Raw genomic sequence first — 17359 nt, forward strand, 5'->3', positions numbered from 1 at the left:
ATAAATCATCAGATGATCATGTGCAAGTAGAGATACTGGTGTGCAAAAGAGCAGAAAAGTAAATAAATAAAAACAGTAAGGGGATGAGGTAGGTAAATTGGGTGGGCTGTTTACAGATGGACTATGTACAGCTGCAGCGATCGGTTAGCTGCTCAGATAGCAGATGTTTAAAGTTGGTGAGGGAAATAAAAGTCTCCAGTTTCAGCGATTTTTGCAATTCGTTCCAGTCACAGGCAGCAGAGAACTGGAAGGAAAGGCGGCCAAATGAGGTGTTGGCTTTTGGGATGATCAGTGAGCGCGTGCTACAGGTGGGTGTTGTTATCGTGACCAGTGAACTGAGATAAGGCGGAGCTTTACCTAGCATGGACTTATAGATGACCTGGAGCCAGCGGGTCTGGCGACGAATATGTAGCGAGGGCGAGCCGACTAAAGCATACAGGTCGCAGTGGTGGGTGGTATAAGGTGTTTTAGTAACAAAACGGATGGCACTATGATACACTGTATCTAGTTTGCTGAGTAGAGTATTGGAAGCTATTTTGTAGATGACATTGCCGAAGTCGAGGATCGGTAGGATAGTCAGTTTTACTAGGGTAAGTTTGGCGGCGTGAGTGAAGGAGGCTTTGTTGCGAAATAGAAAGCCGATTCTTGATTTGATTTTGGATTGGAGATGTTTAATATGAGTCTGGAAGGAGAGTTTACAGTCTAGCCAGACACCTAGGTATTTATAGATGTCCACATATTCTAGGTCGGAACCGTCCAGGGTGGTGATGCTAGTCGGGCGGGCGGGTGCAGGCAGCGAACGGTTGAAAAGCATGCATTTGGTTTTACTAGCATTTAAGAGCAGTTGGAGGCCACGGAAGGAGTGGTGTATGGCATTGAAGCTCGTTTGGAGGTTAGATAGCACAGTGTCCAAGGAAGGGCCAGAAGTATACAGAATCGTGTCGTCTGCGTAGAGGTGGATCAGGGAATCGCCCGCAGCAAGAGCAACATCATTGATATATACAGAGAAAAGAGTCAGCCCGAGAATTGAACCCTGTGGTACCCCCAAAGAGACTGCCAGAGGACCAGACATGCCCTCCGATTTGACACACTGAGCTCTGTCTGCAAAGTAGTTGGTGAACCAGGCAAGGCAGTCATCAGAAAAACCGAGGCTACCGAGTCTGCCGATAAGAATATGGTGATTGACAGTCGAAAGCCTTGGCCAGGTCGATGAAGACGGCTGCACAGTACTGTCTTTTATCGATGGCGGTTATATCGTTTAGTACCTTGAGCGTGGCTGAGGTGCACCCGTGACCGGCTCGGAAACCAGATTGCACAGTGGAGAAGGTACAGTGGAATTCGAGATGGTCAGTGATCTGTTAATTGACTTGGCTTTCGAAGACCTTAGGCAGGGCAGGATGGATATAGGTCTGTAACAGTTTGGGTCCAGGGTGTCTCCCCCTTTGAAGAGGGGGATGACCACGGCAGCTTTCCAATCCTTGGGGATCTCAGACGATATGAAAGAGAGGTTGAACAGGCTGGTAATAGGGGTTGCGACAATGGCGGCGGATAGTTTCAGAAATAAAGGGTCTAGATTGTCAAGCCCAGCTGATTTGTATGGGTCCAGGTTTTGCAGCTCTTTCAGAACATTTGCTATCTGGATTTGGTTGGCATAAGAGTAAAGCAGTGCCACAGAAATGTTTGAATTACAGCAGATACCTACCGGTAGCTCAAACGTTGGAGCCAATTTTGTTGCTGTATTAACTGCATTTAAAGGTTGCGTGTACGTGCTTTTTGAATTCATGGCGACTAAGTACGGTGTGCTACGACGCACACCCTGAGCGTTCATCATGCGGCTAGAGAAGGCCTGTATGAACAGACTTCCTCAAGCTTCTCATAGAAATTTACCGGTTGAAGACACTGCCAAAACGATGGGCTAATGATACGAGAGCTGGTTTTACATGTAAGCATTCACTAATAGGAAACCAAATCAGTTACGAGAGAAGACACCCAGCAGAGTCATTTAAATGCAAGTTGACAACCGTGATATTAGTTAGCACTGACACCATTAACCCCAATTCTAGCAGCCTCATATGTACCAACCCTAAACACTCAGTTCCAAAACCATCAAGTTTAAATGAACTAGAACCCATTCCACATCATGTGATGCTACTAGCATAATTTGACCAAATGTAGCTTAAGGCAAATGGTGATTTAAGCACAGGGGTCAAAGTAGACATATTGCTGATACCAAAGCATGGTTATAATGCAAAATAAATGTTGCCATAACCAGTTACTCATGTCAGGTCATAGACCTCAACTCCAAGTAGGAACCGTCAAAACAATACTGAGGACACAAGTATTACAGTTAACGTTTAATTGAGCCAAAAAAAGAAAATGCAGTTACACACACACAACCTGGACTAGAGTACCCATGAACTCTTGCATGGACCCCGAGCACCATGTCCCACATCAGATATCCATGTTTGTGGTCAACGGGGGCTGAGATGCAGAAGTCAACAGTTCCTCAATGGCATGGTCAGACTGGCCGGTCGCAGCTTCAGAGGTAGCGTCGTCAGACGGGCCAGTGGCAGCTTCAGAGGTAGCGTCGTCAGACGGGCCAGTGGCAGCTTCAGAGGTAGCGTCGTCAGACGGGCCAGTGGCAGCTTCAGAGGTAGCGTCGTCAGACGGGCCAGTGGCAGCTTCAGAGGTAGCGTCGTCAGACGGGCCAGTGGCAGCTTCAGAGGTAGCGTCGTCAGACGGGCCAGTGGCAGCTTCAGAGGTAGCGTCGTCAGACGGGCCAGTGGCAGCTTCAGAGGTAGCGTCGTCAGACGGGCCAGTGGCAGCTTCAGAGGTAGCGTCGTCAGACGGGCCAGTGGCAGCTTCAGAGGTAGCGTCGTCAGACGGGCCAGTGGCAGCTTCAGAGGTAGCGTCGTCAGACGGGCCAGTGGCAGCTTCAGAGGTAGCGTCGTCAGACGGGCCAGTGGCAGCTTCAGAGGTAGCGTCGTCAGACGGGCCAGTGGCAGCTTCAGAGGTAGCGTCGTCAGACGGGCCAGTGGCAGCTTCAGAGGTAGCGTCGTCAGACGGGCCAGTGGCAGCTTCAGAGGTAGCGTCGTCAGACGGGCCAGTGGCAGCTTCAGAGGTAGCGTCGTCAGACGGGCCAGTGGCAGCTTCAGAGGTAGCGTCGTCAGACGGGCCAGTGGCAGCTTCAGAGGTAGCGTCGTCAGACGGGCCAGTGGCAGCTTCAGAGGTAGCGTCGTCAGACGGGCCAGTGGCAGCTTCAGAGGTAGCGTCGTCAGACGGGCCAGTGGCAGCTTCAGAGGTAGCGTCGTCAGACGGGCCAGTGGCAGCTTCAGAGGTAGCGTCGTCAGACGGGCCAGTGGCAGCTTCAGAGGTAGCGTCGTCAGACGGGCCAGTGGCAGCTTCAGAGGTAGCGTCGTCAGACGGGCCAGTGGCAGCTTCAGAGGTAGCGTCGTCAGACGGGCCAGTGGCAGCTTCAGAGGTAGCGTCGTCAGACGGGCCAGTGGCAGCTTCAGAGGTAGCGTCGTCAGACGGGCCAGTGGCAGCTTCAGAGGTAGCGTCGTCAGACGGGCCAGTGGCAGCTTCAGAGGTAGCGTCGTCAGACGGGCCAGTGGCAGCTTCAGAGGTAGCGTCGTCAGACGGGCCAGTGGCAGCTTCAGAGGTAGCGTCGTCAGACGGGCCAGTGGCAGCTTCAGAGGTAGCGTCGTCAGACGGGCCAGTGGCAGCTTCAGAGGTAGCGTCGTCAGACGGGCCAGTGGCAGCTTCAGAGGTAGCGTCGTCAGACGGGCCAGTGGCAGCTTCAGAGGTAGCGTCGTCAGACGGGCCAGTGGCAGCTTCAGAGGTAGCGTCGTCAGAGGACAGGGCATCATTTGCCGGAGAGCTACCATGGTTTGGAGAAGCTTGGGATTCTACTTCATTAGTCTCAAAATACTCTAGAGAGAAAACAAAAAGGAACAGTTGGGTATTCTACAGCAACACAGCTGTTCTACACGGTCTAGGCCAAATTGCCATTCGAATGTTGAGCAACATGAACCCAACACAGATTTAAAAGTATATGTTTCAGGCCGTACCTTCTCTGTCTTGTTTTGCGTCAGACCCTATGGATCGGAGCAAGGCCAGGGCATGCACAATGGAGACGTCATTTGATGACAGCTCTGAAAAACGTAGGTTAAGGTACACAAGCAAAATGACCAAATCAAAGGGTTTGACAACATTATTTAGACAACTGAGTTACTCTATGGTGTTGAATGAGTGTCAAACACAGCAGCACCATAGACACAGTACAAAGCTAGAAGGGTTGTGGAAAGAAACACTTACCTCCAAGTCTCCTCTGCAGAGAGACTTGATCTTGCTTCTGGGACTTTCCAACAGGGTAACAAGAAACTGAGGAGAAAGTGTTGACAGAAGTTGAGTTGACACAAAATAGCTACATATATTATTAGTGGTGAAGAATACAAGATGACCAATGCAGAAGAAAGAGAAAGTCAAATTTGAATCTCCAACTTATAAAGTTAGGCATATTTCCCAAACAAATCCATTCAACCCAAATTAGTGAACCAACCTTTGACAACCCCCACAGTCAACACAAAGAGCAGCAATTCTCTCACACCTCCCATGATCATGAAAATAGTCTGTGTTATCAACAGGTAATGTCTTCCCATGGCCTGTATGAGGCTTATATAGGCCACTAATGACCTTTTACCTGACAAACATGACTTAACGATCAATTAACATGCTTGATTGAGGTGTTACATTCAGATAGAAATAGACCATGTAGAACATTGGTGTCAAACTCATTCCACGGAGGGCCGAGTGTCTGCAGGTTTTTGGTTTTTCCTTTCAATAAAGCCCTAGACAACCAGGTGTGGGGAGTTCCTAACTAATTAGTGATGTTAATTCATCAATCAAGTACAAGGGAGGAGCGAAAACCCGCAGACACTCGGCCCTCCGTGGAATGAGTTTGACACCTGTGATGTAGAACGTATGTTGATTCTTTGGTGGGCAGGCAATCTTTTCTACTCCATATATTGCATTTATATCTGTAATGTTTAACCCTAATGGTCTCAGATCAGCAGTAAAAAGAAGTAGGCCTAATTATTTTAGGTGTAATCTTCAAAGATATTAGGGGGAAATAAACACTGTACCCAAATCCACTTTTTACAATGCTCCTGGGAAATGGGTAGGCCTCCACCATATAGTCCTCACAGTTTTACAGCTGTGTTATATTCCTTTATTTACATAGATCACATACATAAATATATATGTTAGCTGTAGGTAGCTTTGGGATAAAATTCCCATATTGTATTGTTACTAACATAAATCATAATATATCATATTTTCCTCATTTGCTCTGTAGGAGGTTCGTCATATGAAGGACATTCAAGTGGGTGTGACCCCTAAACTGTAGGAGGGGCTCAGTGGGGTGACAGACATCCTGTAAGGGATCTCCAGCTAGTGTCTGAGGACCTGTAGGAGGCTGTGTCTACAGCTGTGGGGCAGGACAAGCATGGTAACCTAACCTCAATGTATGAAGGATTTTATTGTTAGGGATAGTAACCTCCAATCTTTTAAAATATGTCTCTGTGTCTCTCCACCAATCTCCCTTCTCTTCTCTTCTCTTCCCCTCCCCCAACCCACTTCAGTAGGTTCAGCCCAGGATAAGTGCACCATCCTGGCTGTGATCCCCAGTCCAGCTGCTCCATGTAACCTAGCTGGGAAGCAGGACCTCAGCGAATGTTTGTGGTTGTTCCTTACTTTAACATAAAACTATCATAGATATTATGTACACCTAATTGTCTTCTCACATGTTCCCTTCGCCCTCCTCCTCAGACCGCTGCACCCTGACCTTTGACCCTTGCACGGCCAACGATCACCTGCTCCTCTCCCAGGAGAACGTACGAGGGCATCCCCAGGAAGGAAAAGGGGAAACGGTGTATGGTGGGAATGAACGATCTTCCCTAGAGCCTCCAGCTGGATGAGCGCCAGCTGAGCACCTGGCACAATGGGTGCCTGTGTAACCGATGTGAAATGGCTAGCTAGGTAGCGGTGGTGCGCGCTAGCAGCCTTTCAGTCGGTGACGTCACTTGCTCTGAAACGTTGAAGTAGTGGTTCCCCTTGCTCTGCAAGGGCCGAGGCTTTTGTGGAGCGATGGGTAACGATGCTTCGTGGGTGACTGTTGTTGATGTGTGCAGAGGGTCCCTGGTTCGCGCCCGGGTCGGGGCGAGGGGACGGACTAAAGTTATACTGTTACACCTGGAAGCGGTGGCTGGCCACTGTCACCACTCCCGCATTAGAATGCTGCTGGACTACGAGGCTGGAAAACTGACGAACTACGGAGACGGGCAGACACGGCTGCATGCCTCGCCTTCACTCAGGAGCTGTTCCCGACCTGTTGCCACGACGACAACACGAAAGGGGATGACGTGACCTAACCATCTCATATGGGACTATTCTCCGTAACCATATACTTAGATAGACATCGTATCATTGTATCTTTTATTTATTTATTTTATTTCACCTTTATTTAACCAGGTAGGCAAATTGAGAACACGTTCTCATTTACAATTGCGACCTGGCCAAGATAAAGCAAAGCAGTTCGACACATACAACAACACATAGTTACACATGGAGTAAAACAAACATACAGTCAATAATACAGTGAAAAATAAGTCTATATACAATGTGAGCAAGTGAGGTGAGATAAGGGAGGTGAAGGCAAACAAAATATATATATAAATAAATAAAAATGTAAAAAAGGCCATGGTGGCGAAGTAAATACAATATAGCAAGTAAAAAAAAACACTGGAATGGTTGGTTTGCAGTGGAAGAAAGTGCAAAGTAGAGATAGAAATAATGGGGTGCAAAGGAGCAAAATAAATAAATAAATACAGTAGGTAAAGAGGTAGTTGTTTGGGCTATGTACAGGTACAGTAATCTATGAGCTGCTCTGACAGCTGGTGCTTAAAGCTAGTGAGGGAGATAAGTGTTTCCAGTTTCAGAGATTTTTGTAGTTCGTTCCAGTCATTGGCAGCAGAGAACTGGAAGGAGAGGCGGCCAAAGGAAGAATTGGTTTTGGGGGTGACCAGAGAGATATACCTGCTGGAGCGCGTGCTACAGGTGGGTGCTGCTATGGTGACCAGCGAGCTGAGATAAGGGGGGACTTTACCTAGCAGGGTCTTGTAGATGACCTGGAGCCAGTGGGTTTGGCGACGAGTATGAAGCGAGGGCCAGCCAACGAGAGTGTACAGGTCGCAGTGGTGGGTAGTATATGGGGCTTTGGTGACAAAACGGATGGCACTGTGATAGACTGCATCCAATTTATTGAGTAGGGTTTTGGAGGCTATTTTGTAAATGACATCACCGAAGTCGAGGATTGGTAGGATGGTCAGTTTTACAAGGGTATGTTTGGCAGCATGAGTGAAGGATGCTTTGTTGCGGAATAGGAAGCCAATTCTAGATTTAACTTTGGATTGGAGATGTTTGATGTGAGTCTGGAAGGAGAGTTTACAGTCTAACCAGACACCTAGGTATTTGTAGTTGTCCACATATTCTAAGTCAGAGCCGTCCAGAGTAGTGATGTTGGACAGGCGGGCAGGTGCAGGCAGCGATCGGTTGAAGAGCATGCATTTAGTTTTACTTGTATTTAAGAGCAGTTGGAGACCACGGAAGGAGAGTTGTATGGCATTGAAGCTCGCCTGGAGGGTTGTTAACACAGTGTCAAAAGAAGGGCCAGAAGTATACAGAATAGTGTCGTCTGCGTAGAGGTGGATCAGAGACTCACCAGCAGCAAGAGCGACATCATTGATGTATACAGAGAAAAGAGTCGGCTTGAGAATTGAACCCTGTGGTACCCCCATAGAGACTGCCAGAGGTCCGGACAACAGGCCTTCCAATTTGACACACTGAACTCTGTCTGCGAAGTAGTTGGTGAACCAGGCGAGACAGTCATTTGAGAAACCAAGGCTGTTGAGTCTGCCGATAAGAATACGGTGATTGACAGAGTCAAAAGCCTTGGCCAGGTCGATGAAGACGGCTGCACAGTACTGTCTTTTTTCGATGGCGGTTATGATATCGTTTAGTACCTTAAGCGTGGCTAAGGTGCACCCATGACCAGCTCGGAAACTGGATTGCACAGCGGAGAAGGTACGGTGGGATTCGAAATGGTCAGTGATCTGTTTATTAACTTGGCTTTCGAAGACTTTAGAAAGGCAGGGCAGGATGGATATAGGTCTATAACAGTTTGGGTCTAGAGTGTCATCCCCTTTGAAGAGGGGGATGACCGCGGCAGCTTTCCAATCTTTAGGGATCTCGGACGATACGAAAGAGAGGTTGAACAGACTGGTAATAGGGGTTGCAACAATGGCGGCGGATAATTTTAGAAAGAGAGGGTCCAGATTGTCTAGCCCAGCTGATTTGTACGGGTCCAGTTTTTGCAGCTCTTTCAGAACATCTGCTACCTGGATTTGGGTGAAGGAGAAGCTGGGGAGGCTCGGGCAAGTAGCTGCGGGGTGTGCGGAGCTGTTGGCCGGAGTTGGGGTAGCCAGGAAGAAAACATGGCCAGCCGTAGAGAAATGCTTATTGAAATGTTCGATTATCATGGATTTATCGGTGGTGAACGTGTTACCTAGCCTCAATGCAGTGGGCAGCTGGGAGGAGGTGCTCTTGTTCTCCATGGACTTTACAGTGTCCCAAAACTTTTTGGAGTTAGAGCTACACTGTGCAAATTTCTGGTTGAAAAATCTACCAGACGCAGTCTGGTACCAATCAACATGACAGCCTTGAGTTGGGGAGGAGTGAGCACTTTGGGGTAGCGGTCAGGTCAGATGAAGTGAGGAAGAACAGATATCACAAAGGTTCTGTCTAGCAACAGAGATGCATTGACTGTTCAGAGGTGTAGGAGTAGACTCAGCATAGGAGAAAGGATTAAATATCAGTGCTTGTGTGAATATGTTTTTTGTCTAATGCAGCTGTCTTGACCCTCTGGGAAGAATAAACTTGGTTTAAGCTTTCATAGTGTCCGTCGAGTTTTTACTCTGAGAATTAGAACCTAACAGTTGGCACTGCGAGCAGGGTTCACCACGATTTGCAGTCGAACTAGAGATTCTGAATCAGTGAAACAGAAACAAGGTAGGCACAGTTCCTACACCTGTTATCACTAATTCTGACAACTTGGGGAAATGAGAGTCGTACGCTGAACCAATTATAGGGTACGGAACTAGAAAGCCTGAGCTTATTCAGTAGTCCCATTGTAATTATGACCGGTCGTAGCTTTGTGGTATATGGTAAGTCCTGGAAGGTAAACCACAACAGGTTGATACCTGCAAAGGGTAAGTCCTAGGGGGTAAGACCCGGGTGGGGTTGGTTACCTGCTAATACCTGTAACGAGTGGGTGAAAGTCTCAGCCGCAGTGGACATGCGGCAGTAGAGTGGGTGTGGATGGATAAAATGACATGCTTGTGTACTAGGATAAAAAGTTGCCATTCAGGGTTAGAAGAAAAGCATTAAGATACTCGAACGCTGTTGGATTTGGTTGTATTAGCAATAAAGAGAGCAATAAATAGAGGTTGGTTTTATGCCCTGTTAAGGTGGGGAACCATGACAGATTATGTGGAAATAGGAAGACAAGTGTGAATCATTTTGGTAATGTGTGTTATCAACAACAGTGATATTTGAACAGATTGGAGATGACTATCCATAACAATGAAATCCTTCATACAGTGAGGTCAGGGTAGGTTACCATGCTTGTCCTGAACCACAGCTGTAGACACAGCCTCCTCCAGGTCCTCAGACACTAGCTTGGAGATCCGTTACAGGATGTCTGTCACCCCACTGAGCCCCTATTGCAGGTTAGGGGTCACATCCACTTGAATGTCCTTCATATGACGAACCTCCTACAGAGCAAATGAGGAAAATATGATATATTATGATTTATGTTAGTAACAATACAATATGGGAATTTTATCCCAAAGCTACCTACAGCTAACATATATATTTATGTATGTGATCTATGTAAATAAAGGAATATAACACAGCTGTAAAACTGTGAGGACTATATGGTGGAGGCCTACCCATTTCCCAGGAGCATTGTAAAAAGTGGATTTGGGTACAGTGTTTCCTTCCCCCTAATATCTTTGAAGATTACACCTAAAATAATTAGGCCTACTTCTTTCTACTGCTGAGCTGAGACCATTAGGGTTAAACATTACAGATATAAATGCAATATATGGAGTAGAAAAGATTGCCTGCCCAACATACGTTCTACATGGTCTATTTCTATCTGAATGTAACACCTCAATCAAGCATGTTAATTGATCGTTAAGTCATGTTTGTCAGGTAAACGGTCATTAGTGGCCTATATAAGCCTCATACAGGCCATGTGAAGACATTACCTGTTGATAACACAGACTATTTTCATGATCATGGGAGGTGTGAGAGAATTGCTGCTCTTTGTGGTGACTGTGGGAGTTGTGAAAGGTTGGTTCACTAATGTTTTATTTGGATTGAAGGGATTTGGTTGGGAAATAATCTCAACTTTATCAGTTGGAGATTAAAATTTGACTGTCTGTTCCGCATTGGTCATCTGCTATTATTAATATATGTAGTTATTTTGTGTCAACTCAACTTCTGTCAACACTTTCTCCTCAGTTTCTTGTTACCCTGTTGGAAAGTCCCAGAAGCAAGAGCAAGTCTCTCTGCAGAGGAGACTTGGAGGTAAGTGTTTCTTTCCACAACCCTTCTAGCGTTGTACTGTGTCTATGGTGCTGCTGTGTTTGACACTCATTCAACACCATAGCAACACCATAACACCATAGCTGTCATTCAACAACCATCTCAGTTGTCTAAATGTTGTCAAACCCTTTGATTTGGTCATTTTGCTTGTGTACCTTAACCTACGTTTTTCAGAGCTGTCATCAAATGACGTCTCCATTGTGCATGCCCTGGCCTTGCTCCGCTCCATAGGGTCTGACGCTAAACAAGACAGAGAAGGTACGGCCTGAAACATATACTTTTAAATCTGTGTTGGGTTCATGTTGCTCAACATTCGAATGGCAATTTGGCCTAGACCGTGTAGAACAGCTGTGTTGCTGTAGAATACCTAACTGTTCCTTTTTGTTTTCTCTCTAGAGTATTTCGAGACTAATGAAGTAGAATCCCAAGCTTCTCCAAACCATGGTAGCTCTCCGGCAAATGATGCCCTGTCCTCTGACGACGCTACCTCTGAAGCTGCCACTGGCCCGTCTGACGACGCTACCTCTGAAGCTGCCACTGGCCCGTCTGACGACGCTACCTCTGAAGCTGCCACTGGCCCGTCTGACGACGCTACCTCTGAAGCTGCCACTGGCCCGTCTGACGACGCTACCTCTGAAGCTGCCACTGGCCCGTCTGACGACGCTACCTCTGAAGCTGCCACTGGCCCGTCTGACGACGCTACCTCTGAAGCTGCCACTGGCCCGTCTGACGACGCTACCTCTGAAGCTGCCACTGGCCCGTCTGACGACGCTACCTCTGAAGCTGCCACTGGCCCGTCTGACGACGCTACCTCTGAAGCTGCCACTGGCCCGTCTGACGACGCTACCTCTGAAGCTGCCACTGGCCCGTCTGACGACGCTACCTCTGAAGCTGCCACTGGCCCGTCTGACGACGCTACCTCTGAAGCTGCCACTGGCCCGTCTGACGACGCTACCTCTGAAGCTGCCACTGGCCCGTCTGACGACGCTACCTCTGAAGCTGCCACTGGCCCGTCTGACGACGCTACCTCTGAAGCTGCCACTGGCCCGTCTGACGACGCTACCTCTGAAGCTGCCACTGGCCCGTCTGACGACGCTACCTCTGAAGCTGCCACTGGCCCGTCTGACGACGCTACCTCTGAAGCTGCCACTGGCCCGTCTGACGACGCTACCTCTGAAGCTGCCACTGGCCCGTCTGACGACGCTACCTCTGAAGCTGCCACTGGCCCGTCTGACGACGCTACCTCTGAAGCTGCCACTGGCCCGTCTGACGACGCTACCTCTGAAGCTGCCACTGGCCCGTCTGACGACGCTACCTCTGAAGCTGCCACTGGCCCGTCTGACGACGCTACCTCTGAAGCTGCCACTGGCCCGTCTGACGACGCTACCTCTGAAGCTGCCACTGGCCCGTCTGACGACGCTACCTCTGAAGCTGCCACTGGCCCGTCTGACGACGCTACCTCTGAAGCTGCCACTGGCCCGTCTGACGACGCTACCTCTGAAGCTGCCACTGGCCCGTCTGACGACGCTACCTCTGAAGCTGCCACTGGCCCGTCTGACGACGCTACCTCTGAAGCTGCCACTGGCCCGTCTGACGACGCTACCTCTGAAGCTGCCACTGGCCCGTCTGACGACGCTACCTCTGAAGCTGCCACTGGCCCGTCTGACGACGCTACCTCTGAAGCTGCCACTGGCCCGTCTGACGACGCTACCTCTGAAGCTGCCACTGGCCCGTCTGACGACGCTACCTCTGAAGCTGCCACTGGCCCGTCTGACGACGCTACCTCTGAAGCTGCCACTGGCCCGTCTGACGACGCTACCTCTGAAGCTGCCACTGGCCCGTCTGACGACGCTACCTCTGAAGCTGCCACTGGCCCGTCTGACGACGCTACCTCTGAAGCTGCCACTGGCCCGTCTGACGACGCTACCTCTGAAGCTGCCACTGGCCCGTCTGACGACGCTACCTCTGAAGCTGCCACTGGCCCGTCTGACGACGCTACCTCTGAAGCTGCCACCGGCCCGTCTGACGACGCTACCTCTGAAGCTGCGACCGGCCCGTCTGACGACGCTACCTCTGAAGCTGCCACTGGCCCGTCTGACGACGCTACCTCTGAAGCTGCCACTGGCCCGTCTGACGACGCTACCTCTGAAGCTGCGACCGGCCCGTCTGACGACGCTACCTCTGAAGCTGCGACCGGCCCGTCTGACGACGCTACCTCTGAAGCTGCGACCGGCCCGTCTGACGACGCTACCTCTGAAGCTGCGACCGGCCAGTCTGACGACGCTACCTCTGAAGCTGCGACCGGCCAGTCTGACGACGCTACCTCTGAAGCTGCGACCGGCCAGTCTGACGACGCTACCTCTGAAGCTGCGACCGGCCAGTCTGACGACGCTACCTCTGAAGCTGCGACCGGCCAGTCTGACGACGCTACCTCTGAAGCTGCGACCGGCCAGTCTGACGACGCTACCTCTGAAGCTGCGACCGGCCAGTCTGACGACGCTACCTCTGAAGCTGCGACCGGCCAGTCTGACGACGCTACCTCTGAAGCTGCGACCGGCCAGTCTGACGACGCTACCTCTGAAGCTGCGACCGGCCAGTCTGACGACGCTACCTCTGAAGCTGCGACCGGCCAGTCTGACGACGCTACCTCTGAAGCTGCGACCGGCCAGTCTGACGACGCTACCTCTGAAGCTGCGACCGGCCAGTCTGACGACGCTACCTCTGAAGCTGCGACCGGCCAGTCTGACGACGCTACCTCTGAAGCTGCGACCGGCCAGTCTGACGACGCTACCTCTGAAGCTGCGACCGGCCAGTCTGACGACGCTACCTCTGAAGCTGCGACCGGCCAGTCTGACGACGCTACCTCTGAAGCTGCGACCGGCCAGTCTGACGACGCTACCTCTGAAGCTGCGACCGGCCAGTCTGACGACGCTACCTCTGAAGCTGCGACCGGCCAGTCTGACGACGCTACCTCTGAAGCTGCGACCGGCCAGTCTGACGACGCTACCTCTGAAGCTGCGACCGGCCAGTCTGACGACGCTACCTCTGAAGCTGCGACCGGCCAGTCTGACGACGCTACCTCTGAAGCTGCGACCGGCCAGTCTGACGACGCTACCTCTGAAGCTGCGACCGGCCAGTCTGACGACGCTACCTCTGAAGCTGCGACCGGCCAGTCTGACGACGCTACCTCTGAAGCTGCGACCGGCCAGTCTGACGACGCTACCTCTGAAGCTGCGACCGGCCAGTCTGACGACGCTACCTCTGAAGCTGCGACCGGCCAGTCTGACGACGCTACCTCTGAAGCTGCGACCGGCCAGTCTGACGACGCTACCTCTGAAGCTGCGACCGGCCAGTCTGACGACGCTACCTCTGAAGCTGCGACCGGCCAGTCTGACGACGCTACCTCTGAAGCTGCGACCGGCCAGTCTGACGACGCTACCTCTGAAGCTGCGACCGGCCAGTCTGACGACGCTACCTCTGAAGCTGCGACCGGCCAGTCTGACGACGCTACCTCTGAAGCTGCGACCGGCCAGTCTGACGACGCTACCTCTGAAGCTGCGACCGGCCAGTCTGACGACGCTACCTCTGAAGCTGCGACCGGCCAGTCTGACGACGCTACCTCTGAAGCTGCGACCGGCCAGTCTGACGACGCTACCTCTGAAGCTGCGACCGGCCAGTCTGACGACGCTACCTCTGAAGCTGCGACCGGCCAGTCTGACGACGCTACCTCTGAAGCTGCGACCGGCCAGTCTGACGACGCTACCTCTGAAGCTGCGACCGGCCAGTCTGACGACGCTACCTCTGAAGCTGCGACCGGCCAGTCTGACCATGCAATTGAGGAACTGTTGACTTCTGCATCTCAGCCCCCGTTGACCACAAACATGGATATCTGACGTGGGACATGGTGCTCGGGGTCCATGCAAGAGTTCATGGTTACTCTAGTCCAGGTTGTGTGTGTGTAACTGCATTTTCTTGTTTTGGCTCAATTAAACGCTAACTGTAATATTTGTGTCCTCAGTATTGTTTTGACGGTTCCTACTTTGAGTTGAGGTCTATGACCTGACATGAGTAACTGGTGATGGCAACATTTATTTTGCATTATAACAATCTTTGGCATCAGCAATATGTCTACTTTGACCCCTGTGCTTAAATTACCAATTGACTTAAGCTACATTTGGTCAAATTATGCTAGTAGCATCACATGATGTGGAATGGGTTCTAGTTCATTTAAACTTGATGGTTGTGGAACTGAGTGTTTGGGATTTGTACATATGAGGCTGTTGCTAGAATCGGGGTTAATGGTGTCAGTGCTAACTAATATCACGGTTGTCAACTTGCATTTAAATGACTCTGCTGGGTGTCTACTAGTCTTCTCTCGTAATTGACTTGGTTTCCTATTAGTTAATGCTTACATGTAAAACCAGCTCTCGTATCATTAGCCCATCGTTTTGGCGGTTGGTCTTCATATCCCAGTTCTAATCCAAACTTTCAGGTTAAATTCAGGCTGTCTAGATCCAGGAGAGACTGAGCCAGGACCTCCATAGCATGGTGGTGGCCGTGGTACGCCTGACTAGATATACACTCTTAATATAATCAATGTCCTATAGTAGACCAGTGGTACGCCTGAACAGAAATACAGTGCTAGACCTCTAGACCAGAGTCTTTCAATCGGGAGCCTGTTTTTGCTCCCGCACAGCATCAACATCTGAGGTCCCTGCCAAGCGTGGGATTGAGAAACAAACACTCTACTTCTCCTCTGAGGTTGATTAACTCAAATGGCAAAATAAGGAAATCATCCTCATCATCACTGTGTAGAATATGCATGTATTTCACACTAATCAGGAATAGATAGGAATTTGGTGTGTGAGTCTGTCTGGACAGTCAACTTCCTGTGGAAAATCAACACCATGCCTGCATCCCAGATAACTACATAGGGAATAGGGTGCTAACTACTTTTGATCAGGGCCTATAAGGATCTGGTCAAAAGTAGTGTACTAAGTAGGGAATAGGGTGCCATTTGTCATATGGAGACCACTACAGGAGCAGGTAGGCTTTACTCACAGCGAGGTGTAGAGGGCTGATGGGAGCTCTGACATCAAAGTCGTTTAGCATGTCTGTCCCTGAGGTTTCAATTAGTTGAGGAAAGACCAGGATGGCCAGTTCAGACTTGTAACATATTTACTTGGAAGGTTAGTTTAGTAGCATGTGAAACATGGTAAATCTCAGTGACCAGCCCCTGCAGACATACTGGGGTGTTGCATCCATACCTTAAACAAGCAAGTGTGAGAAAGTTACCAACTGGCACTTACATCTAAAGGTGTTTCACTTGCAATCTGGAAAAAGAACATCAAGAGTGACGATGCGTCCACGACAAACATGCAGCCACACCTTAAAACCTACTGTTGGGTTCTGAGAATATGAAATATACTAATTCATGTCACTGAGGGAGAGAGCTTAATGTATAACGTTTACATTATGTCAGGATATGTTATTGTTAGCCATCTGGGATCCTCTGGGATTTTTTGTTTATTTCACCTTTATTTAACCAGGTAAGCTAGTTGAGAACAAGTTGTCATTTACAACTGCGACCTGGCCAAGATAAAGCATAGCAGTGTGAACAGACAACACAGAGTTACACATGGAGTAAACAATAAACAAGTCAATAACACAGTAGGGGGAAAAATGAGTCTATATACATTGTGTGCAAAAGGCATGAGGTAGGCAATAAATAGGCCATAGGAGCGAATAATTACAATTTAGCAGATTAACACTGGAGTGATAAATCATCAGATGATCATGTGCAAGTAGAGATACTGGTGTGCAAAAGAGCAGAAAAGTAAATAAATAAAAACAGTAAGGGGATGAGGTAGGTAAATTGGGTGGGCTGTTTACAGATGGACTATGTACAGCTGCAGCGATCGGTTAGCTGCTCAGATAGCAGATGTTTAAAGTTGGTGAGGGAAATAAAAGTCTCCAGTTTCAGGGATTTTTGCAATTCGTTCCAGTCACAGGCAGCAGAGAACTGGAAGGAAAGGCGGCCAAATGAGGTATTGGCTTTTGGGATGATCAGTGAGATATACCTGCTGGAGCGTGTGCTACGGGTGGGTGTTGTTATCGTGACAAGTGAACTGAGATAAGGCGGAGCTTTACCTAGCATGAACTTATAGATGACCTGGAGCTAGCGGGTCTGGCGACGAATATGTAGCGAGGGCCAGCCGACTAGAGCATACAGGTCGCAGTGGTGGGTGGTATAAGGTGTTTTAGTTACAAAACGGATGGCACTATAATAAACTGCATCTAGTTTGCTGAGTAGAGTATTGGAAGCTATTTTGTAGATGACATCGCCGAAGTCGAGGATCGGTAGGATAGTCAGTTTTACTAGGGTAAGTTTGGCGGCGTGAGTGAAGGAGGCTTTGTTGCGAAATAGAAAGCCGATTCTTGATTTGATTTTGGATTGGAGATGTTTAATATGAGTCTGGAAGGAGAGTTTACAGTCTAGCCAGACACCTAGGTATTTATAGATGTCCACATATTCTAGGTCGGAACCGTCCAGGGTGGTGATGCTAGTCGGGCGGGCGGGTGCAGGCAGCGAACGGTTGAAAAGCATGCATTTGGTTTTACTAGCGTTTAA

At 49.6% G+C, this 17359-nt stretch overlaps 1 protein-coding gene across 1 annotated transcript; it reads left to right on the forward strand.

Annotated features, from left to right (window-relative positions):
• Positions 1–10412: 10412 nt before the first annotated feature.
• On the forward strand, positions 10413–14791 carry LOC120036227 (cell surface glycoprotein 1-like). The gene is made up of 6 exons (XM_038982707.1): positions 10413–10473; positions 10645–10710; positions 10903–10986; positions 11125–12650; positions 12864–14270; positions 14747–14791. Exons 1-6 carry the CDS (start codon positions 10413–10415, stop codon positions 14789–14791), a joined length of 3189 nt encoding a protein of 1062 aa, XP_038838635.1.
• Positions 14792–17359: the final 2568 nt, after the last annotated feature.

This window comes from Salvelinus namaycush, unplaced genomic scaffold (genome assembly GCF_016432855.1).
Source record: "Salvelinus namaycush isolate Seneca unplaced genomic scaffold, SaNama_1.0 Scaffold1256, whole genome shotgun sequence".
NCBI classification, from domain to species: domain Eukaryota; kingdom Metazoa; phylum Chordata; class Actinopteri; order Salmoniformes; family Salmonidae; genus Salvelinus; species Salvelinus namaycush.

Coding starts and splice junctions, on each gene's coding strand:
- LOC120036227 (XM_038982707.1), top strand. CDS start 10,413: ATGATCATGGGAGGTGTGAGAGAATTGCTGCTCTTTGTGGTGACTGTG. Junction 12,651..12,863: donor CCACTGGCCCGTCTGACGAC/GCTACCTCTGAA, acceptor GGCCCGTCTGAC/GACGCTACCTCTGAAGCTGC. Junction 14,271..14,746: donor CGACCGGCCAGTCTGACGAC/GCTACCTCTGAA, acceptor TTGTGTCCTCAG/TATTGTTTTGACGGTTCCTA.